We start from the raw sequence: 22,097 nt of genomic DNA, 5'->3' as shown, positions 1-22,097 counted from the left end.
TGCAACCTTCAAGTTCCAGTAAGTTACATGCCCCTAGACCATATAGTGAAACATGGGTCGTGTATCAGCCGATAACTAGTTTCCTGATTAGGTTCTAGCTCTAGTTTTTATGTAGAAAACAGACTCCTAATGCCTTAGGGACTCTAAAAACCTAACCCGAAGACATTGAGTATAAATAGAAGCAGTAGAAAATAGATAAGAGAGAATCTGGACACACACAACTTCACTCACATACATCTTCATCATTCTCTCCAAGCCGTCTTTAAGAATAGTGCATCAGTATCAAGGAGGAATCCTCAGCCGAAGTTTCACAAGTTCAAAGCTGTAGATTCTCTTCGGTTCTTTTATTCTATTTCTTTAGGCTGCTTTCATGTTCTTTTATTTTACTTTTATTATGTTTGCTAAATTCACTATGAATGAGTAGTTTCTTTATTCTGGAATTAGGAAAGTAACACTTTTAATCATTATTATGGATAAATATTGAGTTTTGTTTATTAGATTTGAGTTTTGTTATTTGATTTTAATATTCTGTGTTCTCAATGCATGCTATATATCAGTACTCACTTAAACATGATATAAGATACTAATTGAAGAACTGAAAGGTGAAGATTAGTATTGGAAAATCAGAATATTAAACTTAGAAAATCTGACCTAGAAATAGGCTGATGACCTTCGTGAAATCCCATAATTGATCATAGATCTTAAAGGGTTTTTATTAGGACTAATCACTAACGACAGTAGAATTTAACTCTAATTGAAACACACCTTAGGTATCTTAAGAGAGGACCTAGGATTTCTTAGGATTAATTTCCATCAAAGCAATGATCCTCAATCCAATGAATAGACAAGATTGGATCATAATAATGTTAAAGAGTGAAATCTTAATTCTAGAATTGTTTTAATAGATTGTTTCATTTTAAGTTCATTATTCTCCTAAACTTTAGTGCTTAAGATAAATTAGATTCACTCCCCTATTTTATTCGATAGCCTAAACAGTCATAATTGTCGTGTAACTTGGTACTTGCTAATTAAATTTCTCGTGCAATATTACTCTACTCACTACTTTATTACTTGTTAGTAATTCTTGCACTTGCGGGGTTATAAAACTAGTAAACAAGTTTTTAGCGCAGTTGTCGGAGATTTATTTCTAGTAATATTAGGTGATAGGCAATTTAGCTGATTTAGGCATTTAATTTTACTATTTAAATTTACTTAATTTGTTTTTATTCTTTTACTTTATCTCAGGTATTTGGTTTGGTACATGACTAGAACAAAACCAGAGGAAGGGATTTTAGACTTGGACCCTGAGATAGATAGGACTCTAATAACTATCAGGAGAAAAAGGAGACATCAAGAACGAGATCAAGAAAATTTAGAAACTCTTGTCATGGCCAACAACAACAACTAGCCAAGACCCTTGAGGGCTTATGGAGCTCTATCTATCCAAGGATTTCAATCCAGTGTTACAAGATCCACAGTGGAGGCCAACAATTTTCAACTAAAATCGACATGGCTCCAGATGATTCAACAGACCCAATTTGGAGGTTCACCTATCGAAGATCCACACTACCACCTCCAATGCTTTCTTGCTCTATGTGACACATTCAAGATGAATGGAGTCTCTGATCAAGCTATAAGACTCAGAGCATTCCCATTCTCTCTTCGAGATAGAGCAAGTAAATGGTTACTCTCTCAACCAGTTAGAACATTCACCACTTGGGAGGACCTCTCGCAAGCTTTTCTAGTAAGTTATTTCCCACCTGCGAAGATAGCAAAGTTGAGGGTTGAACTCAACACTTTTAGGGAAAAGGAAGGTGAATCACTCTATGACGCATGGGAGAGATATAAAGACCTACAGAGGGAATGTCCATACAATTGCATAGAAGATTGGCTCCTAGTTCAGAATTTCTATAATGGGCTACTGCCCTCTACAAGGAGTACAGTAGATTCAGCTACAGAAGGAGACATGATGGAGAAAATAGTAACACAAGCTCTTGAACTTCTAGAGAGGGTCGCTTATCACAATTATGAGTGGACAAATGAAAGAGGAGACACAAGAAGTACAGTAGGGATCCTAGAAGTGGATGCCCTAAGTATGATAAATGCTCAATTTAAGCAGCTCACCAAAAAGCTTGACAGAATGCAAGCCAATGCTATAGGGATGAACAACCAACACTGCGACAGCTGTAGAGGAGGGTGTATGACTTCAGAATGCAACAACTTCAATGAGCCCCCTATAGAACAGCTAAACTATGTGAATAATAGAGGAAACTTTAATCAGAGGCAGGTTAACAATCCATATTCAAACACTTACAACCTTGGATAGAGAAACCATCCTAACTTCTCATGGTCCAACTCGCAGAATCAACCAATGAACAAATAGCAAGGGTACAAATCACTAGCACCCCCAGGTTTTCAGAATAGAGGACAAAGCCTTACAGAGTCACCACCACCTCCTTAACCTCAATAGCCTGAACGAAGGTTAACTATGGAATCCATGATGGAAGGCTTCTTAGTAGCCCAACAATAGCAGAATGAAATGATAAAGCAGTTAGCTTTCAGAATGGACCAACTAGCCACCCACAATTAGGGGTGTGCAGTTTTCGGTTTAAACCGAAAAACCGAACCGAACCGATTAATTCTGTTCAATCGGTTCGGTTTTAAAATTTAATCGGTTCGGTTCGGTTTTAAAATTTAATCGGTTCGGTTAATCGGTTCGGTTCGGTTATTTTCATAAAAAAAATCAAAAAAACCGAACCGAACCGAAATTATTAGTATATATAGGAAATAAAAAAAATCAAATCAAATTGAATCGAACCGAATTGAACCGAACCGAAATCAAAGAAAACCGAACCGAACCTAAAGATTTTTGAGTTTTGATTTCTTATTTTTTTTGTTTTTATGTTTTTATTATTTAGATTTAATGTTAAAAATATGAAATTTTATAAATTTCGATTTGATCGGTTTAAAACCGAACCGAACCGAAATTTATCGGTTCGATTCGGTTCGATTTTCTCTTATCAATCGGTTCGGTTCGGTTTTTAAAATTTTCGATTTTCGATTTTCGATTTTATCGGTTCGGTTCGGTTCGGAACCGAACCGACCGTTTGCACACCCCTACCCACAATAAGATGCTTGAAAACCAAATTGCTTAACAGGCAAGTTCTTCAAGCAAGGCTGCTGGTAAACTGCTAAGTCAACCAGAGATGAACCCCAAAGAACACTGTAAAGCAGTTACCTTGAGGAGCAACAGAACATTAGAAAAGCAACCATCAGAGGAAAAATCAACCGAGAAAACCTTTGATGAATCTGATAAACAAATAGAAGAGAAGGAGGAAGAAGTTAAAAAGGAAGAGGAAGAGGAAAAAAAGAAGAAGAAGAAGTTACCAGAGCCATATCAACCTTCTCTACCCTTTCCCTAGAGATTTCAGAAGGCTAAACTGGATAAACAGTTTATAAAGTTTTTAGAAGTTTTGCAGAAACTCTGCATTAACATTCCGTTCATTGAAGCACTTTCTCTGATGCTATCCTACGCTAAGTTCCTTAAAGAGATTCTTTCAAAGAAGAGAAAGTTGGAAGATTATGAGACTGTTGCTCTTACAGAGGAATGCAGTGCCATATTGTAAAACAAACTGCTACCAAAGCTCATGGATCCAGGAAGTTTTTTCATACCTTGTCTTATTGACAACATAAAAATAGACAGGGTACTCTGCGATCTAGGTGCATGTGTGAGTCTAATGCCTCTATCAATATGTCAGAAGCTGAATGTAGGAGAGCTCAAACCCATAATAATTTCACTACAATTAGCTGATCGGTCTGTCAAGTGCCCGGTGGGCATCCTAGAAAATATTCCCATCAAGGTGGGAAAATTCTTCATCCTTATTGATTTTGTTGTCCTAGAAATGGAAGAGGATGTCCAAATTCTTATCATCCTGGGAAGACCTTTCTTGGCAACCGGCGGAGATATTATAGATGTTAAAAATGGGCAGTTAACTCTCAAGGTAGGAGATGAAGAAGTGGAATTCAACCTGTTCAGAGCAATAAAGCATAAACTTGAACCTGATGAATGCTTAAGGGTTGACATAACTGATAAGCAAGTTGAAGAGGAATTGCACAAAACACATCCTAAAGATCCTCTTGAAGCATGCATAGTGCACAGCCATACAGTAAATAATGAAAACACGAAAATTACAACTTGTGCACAATCTTTAGAAGCTAACCCATCCCTACCCTTAGCTCAAGCTCTACAGGTGGAAGAGTTAAAGGAGAAGCAACCCAAAAGCAAGTCACAGGAGGACATCAAACAGGTAGAACTGAAAACTTCTTCCCTCCACACTAAGATGTAAAGAATCAAACTTGGTTCTAAATTGGGAAAAATGTCACTTCATGGTAAGAAAAGGTATAGTTCTTGGGCACTTGATATCAGAAAGAGAAATTAAAGTTGACAAGGCAAAAATTGAAATAATTGAAAAGATGCCACCACCCACATCAGTCAAGGGAGTGCGAAGGTTTTTAGGATATGCAGGCTTCTACAAAAGATTTATTAAAGATTTTTCCAAAATAACTAAGCCACTTACTAACTTATTAAGTTAAGATGATCCCTTTGATTTTGATGAAAATTGCCTTTTTTCTTTCAACAGGATCAAAGAAGCCTTGATTTCAGCACTAATTATGCAATCACCTGATTGGGAGATGCCATTTGAGGTGATGTGTGATGCAAGTGATTATGCAGTTGGAGCGGTACTCGGACAAAGAAAGGATAAAAAGCTCCATGCCATTTACTATGCTAGCAAAACGCTTGACGATGCACAAATCAACTATGCTACCACAGAAAAGAAATTCCTAGCAGTGGTGTTTGCAATTGACAAATTCAGATCCTACCTACTTGAATCAAGAGTCATTGTATTCACAGACCATGCTGCCATCAGTACCTTTTGAACAAAAAGGAAACAAAGCCAAGGCTTATTTGATGGATCTTACTCCTGCAAGAATTTGACCTTAAAATCAAGGACCAAAAGGGATCCGAGAACTTAGTAGCTGACCACCTCTCAAGGCTGAAACAGAAAGACATAGGGGACACTGAGGATTTACCAATTGATGACTAATTTCTTTGTCACGACCCAACCTATGGGCCGGACCGGCACTAGGACCTGGGCCAGCCTAAAGCCCCCGAGGCCCGTAGTAAGCCTAACTGTTCATTTACCCAATGCTGAGACCCATTTGGGCCCAATTTCAAGAAAACAAACGGACAGAGTCCGGCCATAAAATGGACTTACCAACGGGGAGTTTTTGACTCACCCGACCTGTAAACACAATAAACAATCCATTGGGGAGCTCAGCTCACCCTCCACATACTCATCAACATAATAATAAATGGGAGCTCAGCTCCCTCATCCAATCCATCAAAACAGACTTAAAATATTAAGTTTACAGGTCCAACATGATAATAATATTACAGACCAAATTCAAATAATTACTGCTAACACACGCGAAAATTCTAGGAGTAATTAAAATTACACAATTATTGATAAACAACCTGCGAGGTAGAAAAGCAGGTTAACCCAGAACAAAATATCCTCCTGTGGCCTGTAAAAATTTTTGAACAGGAGTGAGCGTTCGACTCAGAGAGTAAAATATCAATTTTAACCATAATCTCTATAACTATCTGAAACTAATGCAACCTGTAGAGTGAAATGCAACATCAACATCATATTCACATCATAGCATCAAAAAGGTAATTTGGAGCACTCACACACCCTGTAGCATCAATCATAATATATTGGGAGCTGATCCCCTATACAGCTCTCTTAAATCCAACCTGGTGCTAGCGAAGAACTCAAGCCGGACTTTCGCTTAATAAACCAAATCGAGGGTCCCAGCGAAGAACTCAAGCCGTGACTACCCCTCGAAGGAACGGGTCCCAGCGAAGAACTCAAGCCGTGACTACCCCTCGAAGGAACGGGTCCCAGCGAAGAACTCAAGCCGTGACTACCCCGTCCTATCCATAGTCCACACCACATCACACGCACGCCAACGCACGCACACTGCTCCAAATCACCACAACAACACTCATGGCACATTAACAGTTATGAATGCAACATAATTCGTGCCTAGAGTTTAACTACATAAATATATGCATATAAGTGATGCATGGGCATGCTGAACATATAATAATATCGAAATTACAATTAAAATTAATATTTTACTCACAAACTTGACGACAAATTACTGTGGCGGCTGGGCGGAGGAAGAAGGTCATCAGCTCACTCGACAATCATATTACATTTATTTAATACAATCGACTCAACACAAACAAAGAAAAGACCAATTACGTCCTAAGTCGTCTTAAAATCGCAGAGTCCCCTATACCTAGGACCTACCCAACTGCAAAAGGGCTAAAAACGCACTTCTATATTCACAATCCATATATCAGCTCAATCATATCACACGCCCCTCTTGGGCCCATCAAATCAATCACCCATCACAATACGCAAAATTTCAATTTAGTCCTTATTATTGATCATTTTTGCAAAACGCCCAAACAAGCTCTAAAATTTATAAAACTTTGCCCATGATCCTTAGCAATATTACTAAGCTATTGCAAAAGAATCGTAATTTTCTAAGCTACCACGAATATTTTATGGATTTTTAATCCTATTTAAGCACTAGAAAATTACGTAAAAACTAGGAAAGGGATTACCATTGCCGATTCCGAAATCTTGAACGCGCACGGTACGACTGAAAATGGGGGGGCTAGCCAAAACCTCGGCCCAATTCGAGATTTTTCCAGAACAGTCCATTCGCCGAATTTTGCGGACGATCAATCGTCCGAATTTCCGCGAATCGAGGATACCTACACGAAGCCCATAACACGGGGTTAGTACATAAATTTTTCAGAATTTTCTAAGCTCATTTAATACTCGAAAATACACCGCGGTTCGTGGGACCCACCGAAAAACGGTGTCGGAAAAATTCGAAATTTATGTTGTTGCGAAGCTCTCGACGAATGGAGAGTGCTGGTGGCCTCGGTTTCCTCGTGGGATTCACGGTTTTCGAGAAATCTAGCCCAAAAGTCGAAATGGGCTAAAATCTTCCCGAGCAAAAATCGGACAATCCGCTCGATGGATTTCGGCGTTCTTGGTGTCTATGGAAAGCTCGCCGAGTAGATGATTTTGGACACAAGACCCGGTCCATTGGTGGCGGATCGGCCGGATTTGGCCGAGGAAGTCGGCGCGTGGCGGCGCAGGGGCGTTCAAGCGCGATTTCCATTGCTCGGCGCGGCCGCCATGGTTGGCGGCTACGGCGCTGGCCGGGTCGGGTCATGCAAGGCGCTTAGCGAGAGGAGAGAGAAACGAGAGAGAAGAGAGGAGAGGGCGTCGCGCGCGGGAGAAGAAAAGGAAGAAGGAAAAGGGCCGGTCCGATTCGACCGGTCCGATCCGATCCGATTCGATTCAGCCGGTTCGATTCAGGATACAAAATTTTGAATTTTTACTCTGCCTCGGGACCGAAAACGAGGTCCAAAAATTCCGAAAAAATTCCGTAAAACTCAGAAAAATACGTAGACTCCAAATATATTTTTAGTTTTGCCACGTGGTCTTTAAATTAATTTTTAAAAATCATCAAAGTTTATATTTTCGGAAAATCGAACCCGATTTTTAAAATCCGAAAAATCTCAAAAAAATTCCTAAAATTCAAATAAAATTAAAATACCAAAAATACTCATAAATAATAAAATTTTGGGGTGTTACATTCTTCCCCCCTTACAGAAAATTCGTCCTCGAATTTTTACACAAGGCAGAATAAAGTACATGATTATACATTGAACAAGTAAGGGTACTTGCTACGCATGTCCCGTTCTGACTCCCAGGTGCACTCTTCCACTGACTGACTCCTCCACAAAACCTTAACCATAGGGATCTGTTTTGATCTTAGCTGTCTCACTTGGTAGTCCACTATGGCTACAGGCTGCTCCTCAAATGTCAAATTCTCCTTTAGCTCTATCACATCCGGCTGCAGTACATGAGAAGGATCGGGAATGTATTTCCTGAGCATGGAGATGTGAAACACGGGGTGAACGTGAGAAAGGTTGGGTGGTAGCTCCAACCGGTAGGCAATTGCTCCAACTCTATCCGTAACCTCAAAAGGTCCAATATACCGAGGTGCCAACTTGCCCTTCTTTCCGAATCTCATGACTCCCTTCATTGGGGATACCTTCAGGAAGACATAGTCGCCCACTGCAAACTCCACATCCCTCCGTCTGGGGTCTGCATAACTCTTCTGCTTCATCGAAAGCCGCCTCGCCGTTCCCTGATTAAAGGAACTACCTCTGAAGTGTACTGCACTAGGTCTACATCATGCACCTTCGCTTCCCCCATTTCTGTCCAACACAGAGGAGACCTACACTTTCTTCCATATAGTGCCTCATAGGGTGCCAACCCTATGCTGGAGTGATAACTGTTGTTGTAGGCAAACTCCACCAAAGCTAGCTGCTCATCCCATTGACCTCCAAAATCCAAGACACTCATGCGAAGCATGTCTTCCAGTGTTTGGATTGTCCTTTCGGACTGTCCGTCTGTCTGAGGGTGGAAGGCTGTACTGAAGTTCAACTGTGTGCCAAGTGCCTCCTGCAACTTTCTCCAAAACCGAGAAGTGAACTGGGGCCCTCTGTCAGATATTATGGAAGCCGGAACTCCATGCAATCTGACTATTTCTCGAATATAGAGCCGGGCATACTGTGCCACAGAGTATGTAGTCTTTACAGGTAAGAAGTGAGCTGATTTGGTCAAGCGGTCTACAATTACCCATATCGAATCATATCCTCGCGTGGTACGAGGCAACCCAGTCACAAAATCCATAGTGATCATTTCCCACTTCCATTCTGGGATAGGGAGCTCTTGCAGCTTCCCTGACGGTCTCTGGTGTTCAAACTTCACCTTCTGACAAGTCAAGCACTTGGACACAAAGTCTGCAATGTCTCTCTTCATGCCATTCCACCAATAGCTATCTTTCACATCATGGTACATCTTGGTGGAACCTGGGTGGACACTGTACAGTGTGTAGTGTGCCTCTCGCATGATTTCATTCCTGAGGTTGTCCACATCGGGCACACATATCCTAGAACCTTGTACTAGGGCACCATCATTGGCAAATCCAAACTCACCACCTTCACCTTGCTGTACTCTTTCTATGATCTTCATCAATTGTTGGTCTCTGTGCTGGGAAACTCTAACTCTGTCCCTCAAGTCTGGCCTCACTGAAAAGTGAGCCAACAATACCCCCTCATCTGAAAGATCTAGGATTAAACCTTGATCCATCAACTCATGTACCTCCTGAATCAATGGTCTCTTCTCTCGAAATGTGCGCCAAACCGCTGTAAGATTTTCTCGCTCAAGGCATCTGCTACAACATTGGCCTTCCTGTGGTGGTACTGGATGGTGCAATCATAGTCTTTCAGAAGCTCCATCCATCTCCTCTGTCTCAAGTTTAAGTCCCTCTGTTGGAAGATGTACTTTAAACTCTTGTGGTCGGTGTATATCTCGCACACTTCGCCATACAGGTAGTGTCTCCAGATTTTCAGTGCAAAGATTACAGCCGCCATTTCCAAATCATGGGTGGGGTAGTTCTGCTCATGCCTCTTCAGCTGCCTTGAAGCATAAGCCACTACCTTCCCATTCTGCATCAAAACACACCCTAGGCCAACTTTGGAGGCGTCACAATACACGGTGTATCCTTCACCACTCACAGGTAGTGTCAACACAGGGGCAGTGGTTAGACACTCCTTGAGCTTCTGGAAACTCACCTCACAGTCATCTGTCCAAATGAATGGAACATTCTTCCTGGTCAACTTAGTTAAGGGAGCCGCTATCCTGGAGAAATCTTGTACAAAACGCCTATAGTAGCCAGCTAAACCCAGAAAACTTCGCACCTCAGTGACTGTTGTAGGCCTAAGCCAATCAGTTACAGCTTCAACTTTCTTGGGATCCACTTGAATACCGTCTCTAGAAACCACGTGTCCCAAGAATGAGATGCTTTCTAGCCAAAATTCACATTTCGAAAATTTGGCGATACCGGTGCTCCCTCAAAGTCTGCAACACCATCCTCAAGTGCTACACGTGTTCTTCCTCGGTCCGAGAGTATACCAGAATGTCATCTATGAATACGATGACAAAACGGTCCAAAAATGGCTTGAACACCCTATTCATCAAGTCCATGAAGGCTGCTGGTGCATTAGTGAGTCCAAAAGACATCACCAAGAACTCATAATGACCATATCTTGTCCTGAAAGCCGTTTTGGACACGTCCTCATTCCTGATTCTCAACTGATGGTAGCCTGATCGCAGGTCTATCTTGGAAAAGAATCTAGCTCCTTGGAGCTGATCAAACAAATCATCGATCCGAGGAAGTGGATACTTGTTCTTCACAGTGACCTTGTTCAGCTATCTGTAGTCGATACACAACCTCAATGACCCATCCTTCTTTCTCACAAATAAAACAGGAGCACCCCAGGGTGAAGTGCTCGGACGTATGAAACCCTTGTCCAAAAGCTCCTGTAGTTGCTCCTTCAGCTCTTTCAATTCTGCTGGTGCCATCCTGTAAGGTGGCATGGATATGGGGTTTGTACCCGGAATAACATCAATGCAAAACTCTATTTCCCTTCCTGGTGGCAACCCTGGAAGCTCCTCAGGGAAGACATCCATGAATTCTTTGACAACGGGAACATTTTCCATGCTGACATCTTCTACAGATCTATCTCTCACCAATGCCAAATACCCTTGGCATCCACGCCTCAACATTTTTCTGGCACTAATCGCTGACACCAAATTATATGGAGCCACGCTCCTGTCACCATCAAAGCTAAACTCTTCCACACCAGGTATGTGGAAGTATACCTTTTTGTTCCTGCAGTCTAAGGTGGCATAATGAGTTGCCAACCAGTCCATCCCCAGGATTACATCGAAATCCATTACTGGTAGAGGAACCAAGTCTGCTGGGAGGATCTTTCCATCCACTACCACTGGGCTACCCAGAAATACCATGTCTACATCTATGTTATCACTAAGTGGGGTAGCTACTGACAAAGGGCACTCTAAAGTTGTAGGGTTTCTACCCAACCTCATGGCAAACACAGGGGAGACAAATGAGTGCGTAGCACCCGGATCTATCAAAACACGAGCCTCATAAGAAACGGACGGAAGAATACCGCCACAACCGCATTTGAAGCTTGAGCATCCCGGTGGGTCGGGGTGAAAACTCGAGCTTGACCCCTACCCGAGTGGCGTAACCACGACATCGACTTCTACCTCTGACCGCCTCCAAATCCACGTCCCCCTTGTCCTCGGCCTGCCAGCCCGATCGCTGCCATGTTGGAAGCGCACGGATACAACTGTCGAGGAACATTCGCAACAGAACCCTGTGACCCCATCTGTGGCTCGCTGAACATGGGGCATTCTCTAGCAAAGTGACCCGGTTGGCCACACACAAGCATACTCGATCCCATCAAACAAGGTCTGAATGTTCTCTTCCACACTATGCACAAGGTGCCAAGGAGGATCTGAGCAGGACCAGGCTGCATGCCCGAATCGTGACCACCGCTGGATCCGCACTGGTGCAATCCTCGTGGTTTGTGTCTAAAACCACTTTTCTTGTTCCTACTCTTTCCTCTGTAATTACTCGCCACCACTATCCGGAGTACCCATGGAAGGGACACACGAGGAACCCTCTGCTCTGTTTTTCTTTGCTCTTCCGCTGTCATCTACAGCATAACTGATCTCAATCTGTCTAGCTCGGTCAACCACCACGTCAAAAGACTGATCAGACATCATGGCCAGGTTTGCATATCTCCTGTCAAGCCCCTTTAGGAATCTTTTCACCTTCATAGTCTCTGTAGATACTGCTGTAGGGGCATATCTGCTCAATTCCAGAAATTCTGTAGCATATTCATCTACAGACCTGCCATTCTGTCTTAAGGCCTCAAAGGCCCACTGCTTCTGATCTCTGAAACTTTCTGGCACAAACCGGTTGATAAAAAGTTCCACAAACTGAGCCCATGTCAAACCCTCCATCCGGGGTAACACGTAGTCATTCATCCATTGCCTAGGCATGGGCCCCATGACGTGCTGCATACACTCTATCAATCTTCTATCAGTCAACTGTAATTACATTCTGCACATGCAGTAGGAATCCAAAAACCGATATGCATCGTCTGACACATCATAGGTACCAGGCACCAACTTCTTGAAATTTATGATCTGTTTGTAAAATTTCTCTCTTGGTGCGGTGGACTGCTGCTGCTGTGGAGGGTGGACCATATACTGCGCCATCATGTCGATGGTTCTCTGCAGACCAGCTAGAGTAGCTGCCATGGGGTCCATGGGACCCTGTGCCATGAAAGACTGTTCCTGAACTGTGGGTAGCTGCTCTTCTACTTGAGCAGCTCTAGGCCTCCTACCCCGCCTCCTCGGGGCAGGCGCCTCATCCTGTGCCGACACCTCGTCAGGCACATCTGGTTCTGGTGCAGTGGCAGCTCTCCTGCTTCTACGCATTTTCCTGAAATTCAGCAGCATTAGCCCACAAAATTCAAAACTGCACATTGCACAGCTCTATAGACTCATATTTACACACAATATATGAAGCAGAAACTAGAAGCAAAGATGACAATGCAAGACGAATGTGGACCCTATATTTCCGCATGTGACTCCTAGTAGACTCTTCCCAACACTTTAGACAACATTCCCTAAGAATCTGGAGCCTAAGCTCTGATACCACATTTGTCACGACCCAACCTATGGGCCGGACCGGCACTAGGACCTGGGCCAGCCTAAAGCCCCCGAGGCCCGTAGTAAGCCTAACTGTTCATTTACCCAATGCTGAGGCCCATTTGGGCCCAATTTCAAGAAAACAAGCGACAGAGTCCGCCATAAAATGGACTTACCAACGGGAGTTTTGACTCACCCGACTGTAAACACAATAAACAATCCATTGGGAGCTCGGCTCACCCTCCACATACTCATCAACATAATAATAAATGGGAGCTCGGCTCACTCATCCAATCCATCAAACCAGACTTAAAATATTAAGTTTACAGGTCCAACATGATAATAATATTACAGACCAAATTCAAATAATTACTGCTAACACACGCGAAAATTCTAGGAGTAATTAAAATTACACAATTATTGATAAACAACCTGCGAGGTAGAAAAGCAGGTTAACCTGAACAAAATATCCTCCTGTGGCTGTAAAAATTTTTGAACAGAGTGAGCGTTCGACTCGAGTAAAATATCAATTTTAACCATAATCTCTATAACTATCTGAAACTACTGCAACCTGTAGAGTGAAATGCAACATCAACATCATATTCACATCATAGCATCAAAAAGGTAATTTGGAGCACTCACACACCCTGTAGCATCAATCATAATATATTGGGAGCCGATCTCCTATCTGACTCTCTTAAATCCAACACAGTGCCGTGAAGAACTCAAGCGGACTTTCGCTTAATAAACCAAATCGAGGTCCCTGAAGAACTCAAGCCGTGACTACCCCTCGAAGGAACGGGTCCCAGTGAAGAACTCAAGCGTGACTACCCCGTCCTATCCATAGTCCACACCACATCACACGCATGACGCCAACGCTGCTTTGCTCCAAATCACCACAACAACACTCATGGCACATTAACAGTTATGAATGCAACATAATTCGTGCCTAGAGTTTAACTACATAAATATATGCATATAAGTGATGCATGGGCATGCTGAACATATAATAATATCGAAATTACAATTAAAATTAATATTCTACTCACAAACTTGACGACAAATTATCGTGGCGGTGGCGGAGGAAGAAGGTCATGTCGCTCACGACAATCATATTACATTTATTTAATACAATCGACTCAACACAAACAAAGAAAAGACCAATTACGTCCTAAGTCGTGCCGAAAATCGTGAGTCCCCTATACCTAGGACCTACCCAACTGCAAAGGGCTAAAAACGCACTTCTATATTCACAATCCATATATCAACAGTTCAATCATATCACACAGCCCCTCTTGGGCCCATCAAATCAATCACCCATCACAATACGCAAAATTTCAATTTAGTCCTTATTATTGATCATTTTTGCAAAAACTGCCCAAACAAGCTCTAAAATTTATAAAACTTTGCCCCGCAGTCCTTAGCAATATTACTAAGCTATTGCAAAAAAAATCGTAATTTTCTAAGCTACCACGAATATTTTATGGATTTTTAATCCTATTTAAGCACTAGAAAATTACGTAAAAACTAGGTTCGGGTTTACCTTTGCCGATTCGACTTGAGAACGCGCTCGGGACGTCGACAATGGGGCTAGCCAAAACCTCGGCCCAATTCGAGACTTTTCGTAGCAGTGCATCCGGCGGAATTTTGCGGACCGATCAATCGCCGAATTTCCGCGAATCGAGGATACCTACACGAAGCCCATAACACGGGGTTAGTACATAAATTTTTCAGAATTTTCTAAGCTCATTTAATGCTCGAAAATACACCGCGGTTCCGTGGGACCCACCAAAAATCGGAAAAATTCGAAATTTATGTCGCGAAGCTCTCGCGAATGGAGCGTGCTGGTGGCACAGGTTTCCTCGTGGGATTCACGGTTTTGAGAAATCTAGCCCAAAAGTCGAAAATGGGCTAAAATCTTCCGAGCAAAAATCGGACAATCCGCTCGATGGATTTGGCGTTCTTGGTGTCTATGGAAAGCTCTCGCCGAGTAGATGATTTTGGACACAAGACCCGGTCAATTGGTGGCGGATCGGCCAGATTTGGCCGAGGAAGTCAGCGCGCGCCGCAGGGGCGTTCAAGCGCGATTTTCCATTGCTCGGGCGGCACGGCCGGGTGGTCTGGTAGGCTAGAAGCGAGAGGAGAGAGAAACGAGAGAGAAGAGAGGAGAGGGCGTCGCGCGCGGGAGAAGAAAAGGAAGAAGGAAAAGGGCCGGTCCGATTCGACCGGTCTGATCCGGTCCGGTTCGATTCGGCCGGTTCGATTCAGGATACAAAATTTTGAATTTTTACTCTGCCTCGGGACCGAAAACGAGGTCCAAAAATTCCGAAAAAATTCCGTAAAACTCAGAAAAATACGTAGACTCCAAATATATTTTTAGTTTTGCCACGTGGTCTTTAAATTAATTTTTAAAAATCATCAAAGTTTATATTTTCGGAAAATCGAATCCGATTTTTAAAATCCGAAAAATCTCAAAAAAATTCCTAAAATTCAAATAAAATTAAAATACCAAAAATACTCATAAATAATAAAATTTTGGGGTGTTACATTCTTGATGAGCAATTACTAGCATTCTCCCAAGCTCCACAGTATGCTGACTTTGTTAATTATCTTGTACGCTAGGTATTGTCACCAAACATGTCCTATCAGCAAAGGAAGAAATTCCTGCATGATGTGTGATTCTACACGTGGGAAGAACCTCTACTATATAAGAGATGCAATGATAGGCTAATAAGAAGATGCATACTAGAGGAAGAAATAGAGAGCATTTTGTAGCACTGCCATTCATCATTATATGGAGGACATTTAAGCACTACAAAAATAGCAGCCAAGATTTTGCAAGTAGGGTTTTTCTAGCCAAATCTATTTAAGGATGTGAGATCCTTTATGATGGCTTCTGATCAATGCCAAAGAACAAGGAACATCTTAAGAAGGAATGAAATGCCACTGCACGGTATACTAGAAATAGAACTATTTGACGTGTGGAGAATAAGGTATGTATCTCTTTTGATGTTTCCTGAGAGTGTCATTGTCCTAGTCTTAGAGATTATTGGAATGCCCATTACTATATGCAAACATAATGCTTTTCTACGGTTTTTCCATACCATGCAACTCTCCTGAGAATATAATTTCTTAACCTGGAATATTCTGTAGACTGTTTTGCTACATGCTATAGTGTAGGCAATGACTTTAATATGTGCTTTGTCATGCTGACTGCTGTAGTCAATTACTCAATAATTAGGTGTGCTACTCCGTGAATCTTAGCTGAGTTAATATTATTGTATTGCATTGTTGGACTTTCTTTGGTTCATTACTTCATTTGTTGTGTTTGAATCTAGCATGATTTATATGAGCTTGACTTGGCCTGCTATGATTTACTTGTGTTCGATTTGGTGTTACTTACTTGATCTTGTGATTAATGTTAAAACTTGTCTTTGTTTTTACTTTCTCTGGTATGATGTGTCTTGGATTTGAGTTGGGCCCATAAGTCTTTTCTGGCTTCCTGCTGTCATCCTGGAGATAGAGAGGTTTTATTAGTGGAGGTAGGATGGTTTGAATTATTTTTTTTGTATGCTGTTTAACTGGTATGCTTTCATGTGCTTAGTGGAACTGAGGTGCATCTGGAACTCTGGGATTTAGTGCAGTGCATTCATTTTGCTGTCAGGGTCAGTAAGTAATAAAGCTTTGAGTTCATCATATTAGTTGGAGCTCAGTAGCCTGGTTGAGGGCACCGACAGAGATGAAGACTTCATATACAAGCAATTGCAGTTACTATGCTCTAATAAGTGAAGTATAGCGATTTGAAATGTCAACCACTGCTTATGAGAAGCGCAAGATATTTAACAAGTTATTATACCAGATTCTTGTTGATTTGTGTTCATCAAAATCAATGCTCTGGGTTGCTGTTGGATCCAAAACATGAAATCCCAGTACCTTACTCAACAACTCATTCCATCTGCAATGCTGGGAGAAAGTGCCATAAGAGCTCAAATAGCACCTTGGGCACTCAGCACTTGACTCGAAACTCCTCTTTTTTGTATATGCGAAAAGAGCTTTGGTTTGGGTTTTAGTAGAAGCAGGTGAGAATCCCAGTGACTTGTATCATTTTTAGCTTGTTTATTGAGTTATGCATATGGCTTTATTAATAAATGGATTTACCTGGAATATTTTGTATTTTTGCAGTGGTGTAACGGGAGGTTGTATACTTTCGTGTAGTGCCTGACCAATGATATTCGATTGAACCAAAAGAAAGAAAACCCACGGTACAAAGTGCTCTTGTATATTTGTGTTTTTGAGTCATTTTATTGATAGAACCTCTATTTTCTGTTGTTCATTACACTATGTAATTAAGATTGAACTTGTGCAAATAGTGGGAGCCTTCAAAGCTGGTGCTTGTCTATGATGAAATGATAGATTGTTGTTTCTCTAGAGTCAATGAAGATGACTGGCAATTCCTACTACTTCTTGTCAGATCTAAGTTGAGTGATGCTGTGAGGCCAAGATTTTGGGCCTTGTTGAGAACAAAGCGATGGGCAAGAATTATCAATATATAATTCATGCACTGCAGTGCAGGTAGTTATTCTCTTTCTTTCTTTGTTTCTATCTCTGGATGGCTTGGAAGTTGGAAAGGGGATTGGATACATAAATACTTTACTGGCCGATTCAAAGAATCAAATGTGTAGTGCTAAAAGACACAGCATGAACATCATGATGTAAAACAAGAAACCGATAGAGCAAATGTTCTAGTAAGTGTTGCTGAAGAATAAAAGACTTAAATAAATTGCACAAAAGGTCTTGTATATTTATATGGATGGATGGACTAATTTCTTTCTTTCAAAGAGGTCCCGAAATATAGGAACAAACCTTCTTCGGCTCTTAAGAATAAAGCATTTCTTGGTGTGATGGATTTGTTGGTCCAATAGACTATGTTATGATTCATTAACTTGAGCACATAGTTGCCTATAGCAGTCATTTGAGCAAATAAAAAAAAAAAAAAAATTAAAAGAACAATAGCCATTTGATTGTCTAAGATCTCTCCTCTTGTAGTATATATATATAAAAAAGGGAAATGGAATATTTTATTTAGTTCTATATTTAGAAGACAAAGGAGGGAAAAAAAAAAAAAAAAAACTTTGACTATTCACCTTTAACAATTTGAAGTTAAAAAATTTCAAGGTAATAAAAATCATCCGCGAGATCTCTAAAAAGGAAAAAAGAAAATCTTCCATGAGATTTAAATCTTAATATTGTTTAAGTAATTTAATCTTTATTGTCTTAATTTCTCTCTTATAAAAGAAAAATGATATAATTCCTCAATACTAATTAATTGATTTTTAAGATAAAACATCATTGTAAATTGAAATTATTTTACTTTTACAATAAGATTATTTTTCATGTTAATTAAATAGGAAAGCTAAAAAAAATATTTATCTTTTAGAGGTAGGAGATTCTGAGCGAAACTGTGTCGTGAGAATGCCAGTGTCTCACGCCACAAAACTAAAAGTAGAGAAATCAGCCTTCGGTAATTCTTTCTGATGTGCGTGAGGAAGTGAAGGCTTGAAGCCACACCCTCCATTCCCTCTCTTCTAAGCTGAACTCATGAACAACCCCACCGCTGCTTGCTAGCTGGCTGCTACTGCTATTCTTCTCTTTCTCTATTTTCTCACGTCATCAATAATTCTATATCACCCGCAATGTCTTCACCGCCCACAGATACTATCAATTCAGTCCCACCTGAACTCAATGCCGAGGAACCACCACAGTCAGAGGGAGCACAACACCAGCAATTACAACCACAAACACAACCAAAGTGGCCAGGATGGCCTGGAGACAACGTCTTCCGGCTTATTGTGCCAGTAGTGAAAGTAGGAAGTATCATTGGAAGGAAGGGAAAGCTGGTCAAGAAAATGTGTGATGAAACCCGCGCCCGCATTCGCATACTCGAAGGCCCCCTTGGCATCCCTGACCGCGTCGTTAGTGCCTTTCTTCCTTTTTCTCTCCCTACCCATTTCTGTCTTTTGCATCACTGCTTAGTCCTTTTCTCAATCTGTTTTTGCTATGCTATCGGAAAACTGACAAAGCCGGAGTTCTTGTTTGGCATGTGATTATTGAATTCGATAACTTTCTATGCTTGCTTAATGTTTGGTTGCTGTCCAGTAAAACTAGGACCAGAAGTCTTCAAAATGTATACCTTTGGTTTTTTAATTTTATATGTCAAAAGGCAAACCCTAGATTCAGGCAGGCTTCTGGTCCAGTGCCCAAATTGAAATCATAGCTGTCTGGAATTCTGGGCAATTCAAGATTTGCTAGTTGAATTGATTTCTTTTCAAACTCCAGCTGAAACCATTGGTTCAGCTTTGGATGGTTGAGATTGGCTTGGATCAGTTAGAATAGTTTATAAAATTGAAGCTTGATGTTATTTAACGCTAATATGAGTCTCTACATACACCTTTTTCATGAGTTTAGACAAACTCCATTGGTAATTGGGAAGCCTAGCTGTCACCAAATGAAATGCACTTCATGAGTCTTGTTTGTAAGCTTGGCAAGGAAAAAGTTGCCATTTTTAAGACAGTCCAATTCTTCAATTGTGCTCTAGTTTTTTGCATATTCTATAAGAGTTCCTCATATGATTTCATGAATGAAATCTTTCAGTCTTTGTATGTTAGAAGTACTATCAGTGTTAGTATTAGTATCAGCCAAGATACACTATAGTGGTTTTTTCATACCTATTGAAGTATGAGAGCTTGTCTTTCCATGACTTTGCTAAATTTATCCATGTCCAACTAAATTTTGTGAACTAGATAATACATGATTTGTCTCACAAATTTTCTTTCATTTGACCAAGTCACTATTTTGTGATTCTGCAAGTTCACTAGGTCCAACAGAATACATCAGTTTCAAACTCTTAATCTATAAGCTGCTCTGTTATGATTGATACTGGTCCTTTCACTTCTTTTTTTACCACATATGCTGTTTTAAGCATGACATTGCCCTTTTTGTGGTTCATTGACTGGGTTGGGTTCCAAAACATTCATGCTATCTTATCATGGTTGAGTAAGTCTTATCATGGAATATTTTTCTCTAATTATAATCCTTGTTTTTCATCTTTTTGTATGACTAGATTGCAATAACTTCATGTCTTAAGGCAGTAACTCAACTGAGCAAGATCAATTGATATCTGCTGCAATTTTTTATTGAGGTGCAGTTGTACTCTCTGGTGATCCTTTTCTGGTGATTTTATATGTTTATTTTTAGGTTTTGATATCTGGAAAAGAAGAACCAGAAGCAGCACTATCTCCTGCAATGGATGCTGTTCTGAGAGTGTATAAGCGTGTTAGTGGTCTATCTGCTGGTGAGGCTGACGGTATGGATTCAGCTGTTGCTGGTGCTGCATTTTGCTTCATACGGCTATTGGTTGCTTCTTCACAGGCGATTAACTTAATCGGAAAACAGGGATCTACAATCAAATCGATACAGGAAAACACTGGTGCTGTTGTTCGTGTTTTAGCAGAAGGTTTGCTCCTAGTCAGTTATCTTTTTTAGTTAAGTAATTGGATTCTACTATTTGCTATATTCTTTTGCCTTCTGAAAGTGGCACAAAGTGTAATTCACTAATTCTACACGTTCTTGTAGAGGAAGTGCCTTCATATGCTACTTCAGATGAGAGAATAGTTGAGATACATGGTGAAGCTGTAAAGGTTTTAAAAGCATTAGAAGCAGTAACTGGACACCTGAGAAAGTTCTTGGTTGATCATAGTGTCATTCCTATATTTGAGAAAACTGTGTAAGAAGTCATTTAGTTGCGATTGTTTGTTGAGATTGCAGGAATTATGAATTAATTCACATATTTTGTTGCAGTACAATGCAACAATTTACCTGGAACGCTCTGCTGATTCCAGGGCTGAAAAAACTCCGCCCTCACTCCATTCAGCTCCTGCTCATCAGATTGGGATTGGTTCTGATTATTCCCTGTCCTTGAAGAGGGATCCTTCAATATATGATCGTGAAACCCATCTTGACCCAAAAATCTCACAATCTGGACTGTCACTTTATGGACAAGATTCTGCACTTGGTGGATTACGCTCAACAGGACTTGGTCGTGCCACTGCTCCTATAGTTACCCAGGTTGGTTTATACTGTTGGAGTTAAACTTGACTAGATAGAGGAAACTGATTCTGGGATGGGATCAGGCTCCTTTTTCTGTAATAGGAAGAGTCCCCATTCTCTGAGATCTTTTAAAAATGTTGATCACTCGTGTATCCTGACTCTTGAAGCTGCGTGATTTATGCCATTCGTATGTCATATATCCTTGCTACATTGTGTTTGACCTTGAGAATCATTGTTAATTATTTCAGATGACACAAACTACGCAAGTACCTCTTTCATATGCTGAGGACATCATTGGGGTTGGTGGATCAAATATCGCCTACATTCGTAGTAATAGTGGAGCGATTCTTACCATACAAGAGAGTAGAGGTTTACCTGATGAGATTACTGTGGAAATTAAGGGCACCACTTCTCAGGTTCAGATGGCTCAACTACTTATTCAGGTAATTTTCTTGACTAATGAGATGGGGTATTTTTGCTACCAGTAGCTTATTTTCTTTTGTCACTTTGTGCTGGTTTTCTGGTTGTCTGGATATGCATTTTGGGGCCTAGTGTTCACTTGTGACAGTTTTTGCTTTCCCATTCCCACTCTTAAGGTTGACCTATTAATTTGAATCTAGCTTCCTTTCTTCAGGAAATGGTAAAAAGTGAAAAATAACAACATGCGCATCATATTCAGAGTTGGTGATATTACTAACTTTGGATATGTAGCCTAATCAATTAATTGGTTTGTTGTTGTTTTTTAATTAACTGTGAATAAGGTGCATGTTAAATGTTCTCTTTTGCACTGAACCTTCTTTTGTAATGTGGAGAATGAAATAGATTAGTTGTGTTGTGTGGCAGATTTTAATTAACCGTCAAATTGGGCATTCTTGTTTGTAGGAGTTCATTAGCACTCGGAAGGAACCAACACCAAGTGTGTGTGGGAAGATGGACTCGGGATTCAGTTCATATTCACAAGTAGCGGACACCAGCTACCCTTCATCTTCTTTTGCATCGCATCTAGGAGGGTATGGATCTTCAAGCTTAGGAGGGTATGGATCTCCCAGTGGGGGAGGTTATAGCAGCTACAGATTTTGAATGTTTGTCCAGAATGCCCTTGTAGAACATATGTTTTGGCAATAGGAATTTGGATCCATTGAGGTTATGATATTTCATGTTAAAATATATATATAAGTGGAAACTTGGCCGGCTGTTAGAAAACTACCTCAAGAAAAGGTGAGAAATCTCTGCGCA

General features: G+C 40.8%; 1 protein-coding gene across 2 annotated transcripts; it reads left to right on the top strand.

Moving 5' to 3' along the window:
• The first annotated feature begins 18,192 nt into the window (after positions 1-18,192).
• Positions 18,193-22,064, top strand: LOC110643193 (RNA-binding KH domain-containing protein PEPPER). 2 transcript variants are annotated; one of them, XM_058129530.1, is made up of 6 exons: positions 18,193-18,727; positions 20,010-20,268; positions 20,388-20,536; positions 20,613-20,879; positions 21,110-21,304; positions 21,744-22,064. In XM_058129530.1, the coding sequence occupies exons 1-6, from the start codon at positions 18,449-18,451 to the stop codon at positions 21,939-21,941; spliced, it is 1,347 nt and encodes a 448-aa protein (XP_057985513.1). In that variant the 5' UTR covers positions 18,193-18,448; the 3' UTR covers positions 21,942-22,064. The 2 variants fall into 2 exon arrangements, with proteins under 2 accessions (XP_057985513.1, XP_021651155.2); XM_021795463.2 differs by having other exon boundaries at positions 20,388-20,538; positions 20,654-20,879.
• Positions 22,065-22,097: the final 33 nt, after the last annotated feature.

This window comes from Hevea brasiliensis, chromosome 11 (assembly GCF_030052815.1).
Source record: "Hevea brasiliensis isolate MT/VB/25A 57/8 chromosome 11, ASM3005281v1, whole genome shotgun sequence".
Lineage (NCBI taxonomy): Eukaryota > Viridiplantae > Streptophyta > Magnoliopsida > Malpighiales > Euphorbiaceae > Hevea > Hevea brasiliensis.
This window is presented reverse-complemented; position numbering and strand designations above follow the sequence as displayed.

Excerpts from the sequence above, each read along its gene's own strand:
- LOC110643193 (XM_058129530.1), top strand. The coding sequence starts at position 18,449 with ATGTCTTCACCGCCCACAGATACTATCAATTCAGTCCCACCTGAACTC. Across the intron at positions 20,269-20,387 it reads TGTTCGTGTTTTAGCAGAAG|AGGAAGTGCCTTCATATGCT; the intron begins GTTTGCTCCTAG and ends ACGTTCTTGTAG. Across the intron at positions 20,880-21,109 it reads CTGCTCCTATAGTTACCCAG|ATGACACAAACTACGCAAGT; the intron begins GTTGGTTTATAC and ends TAATTATTTCAG.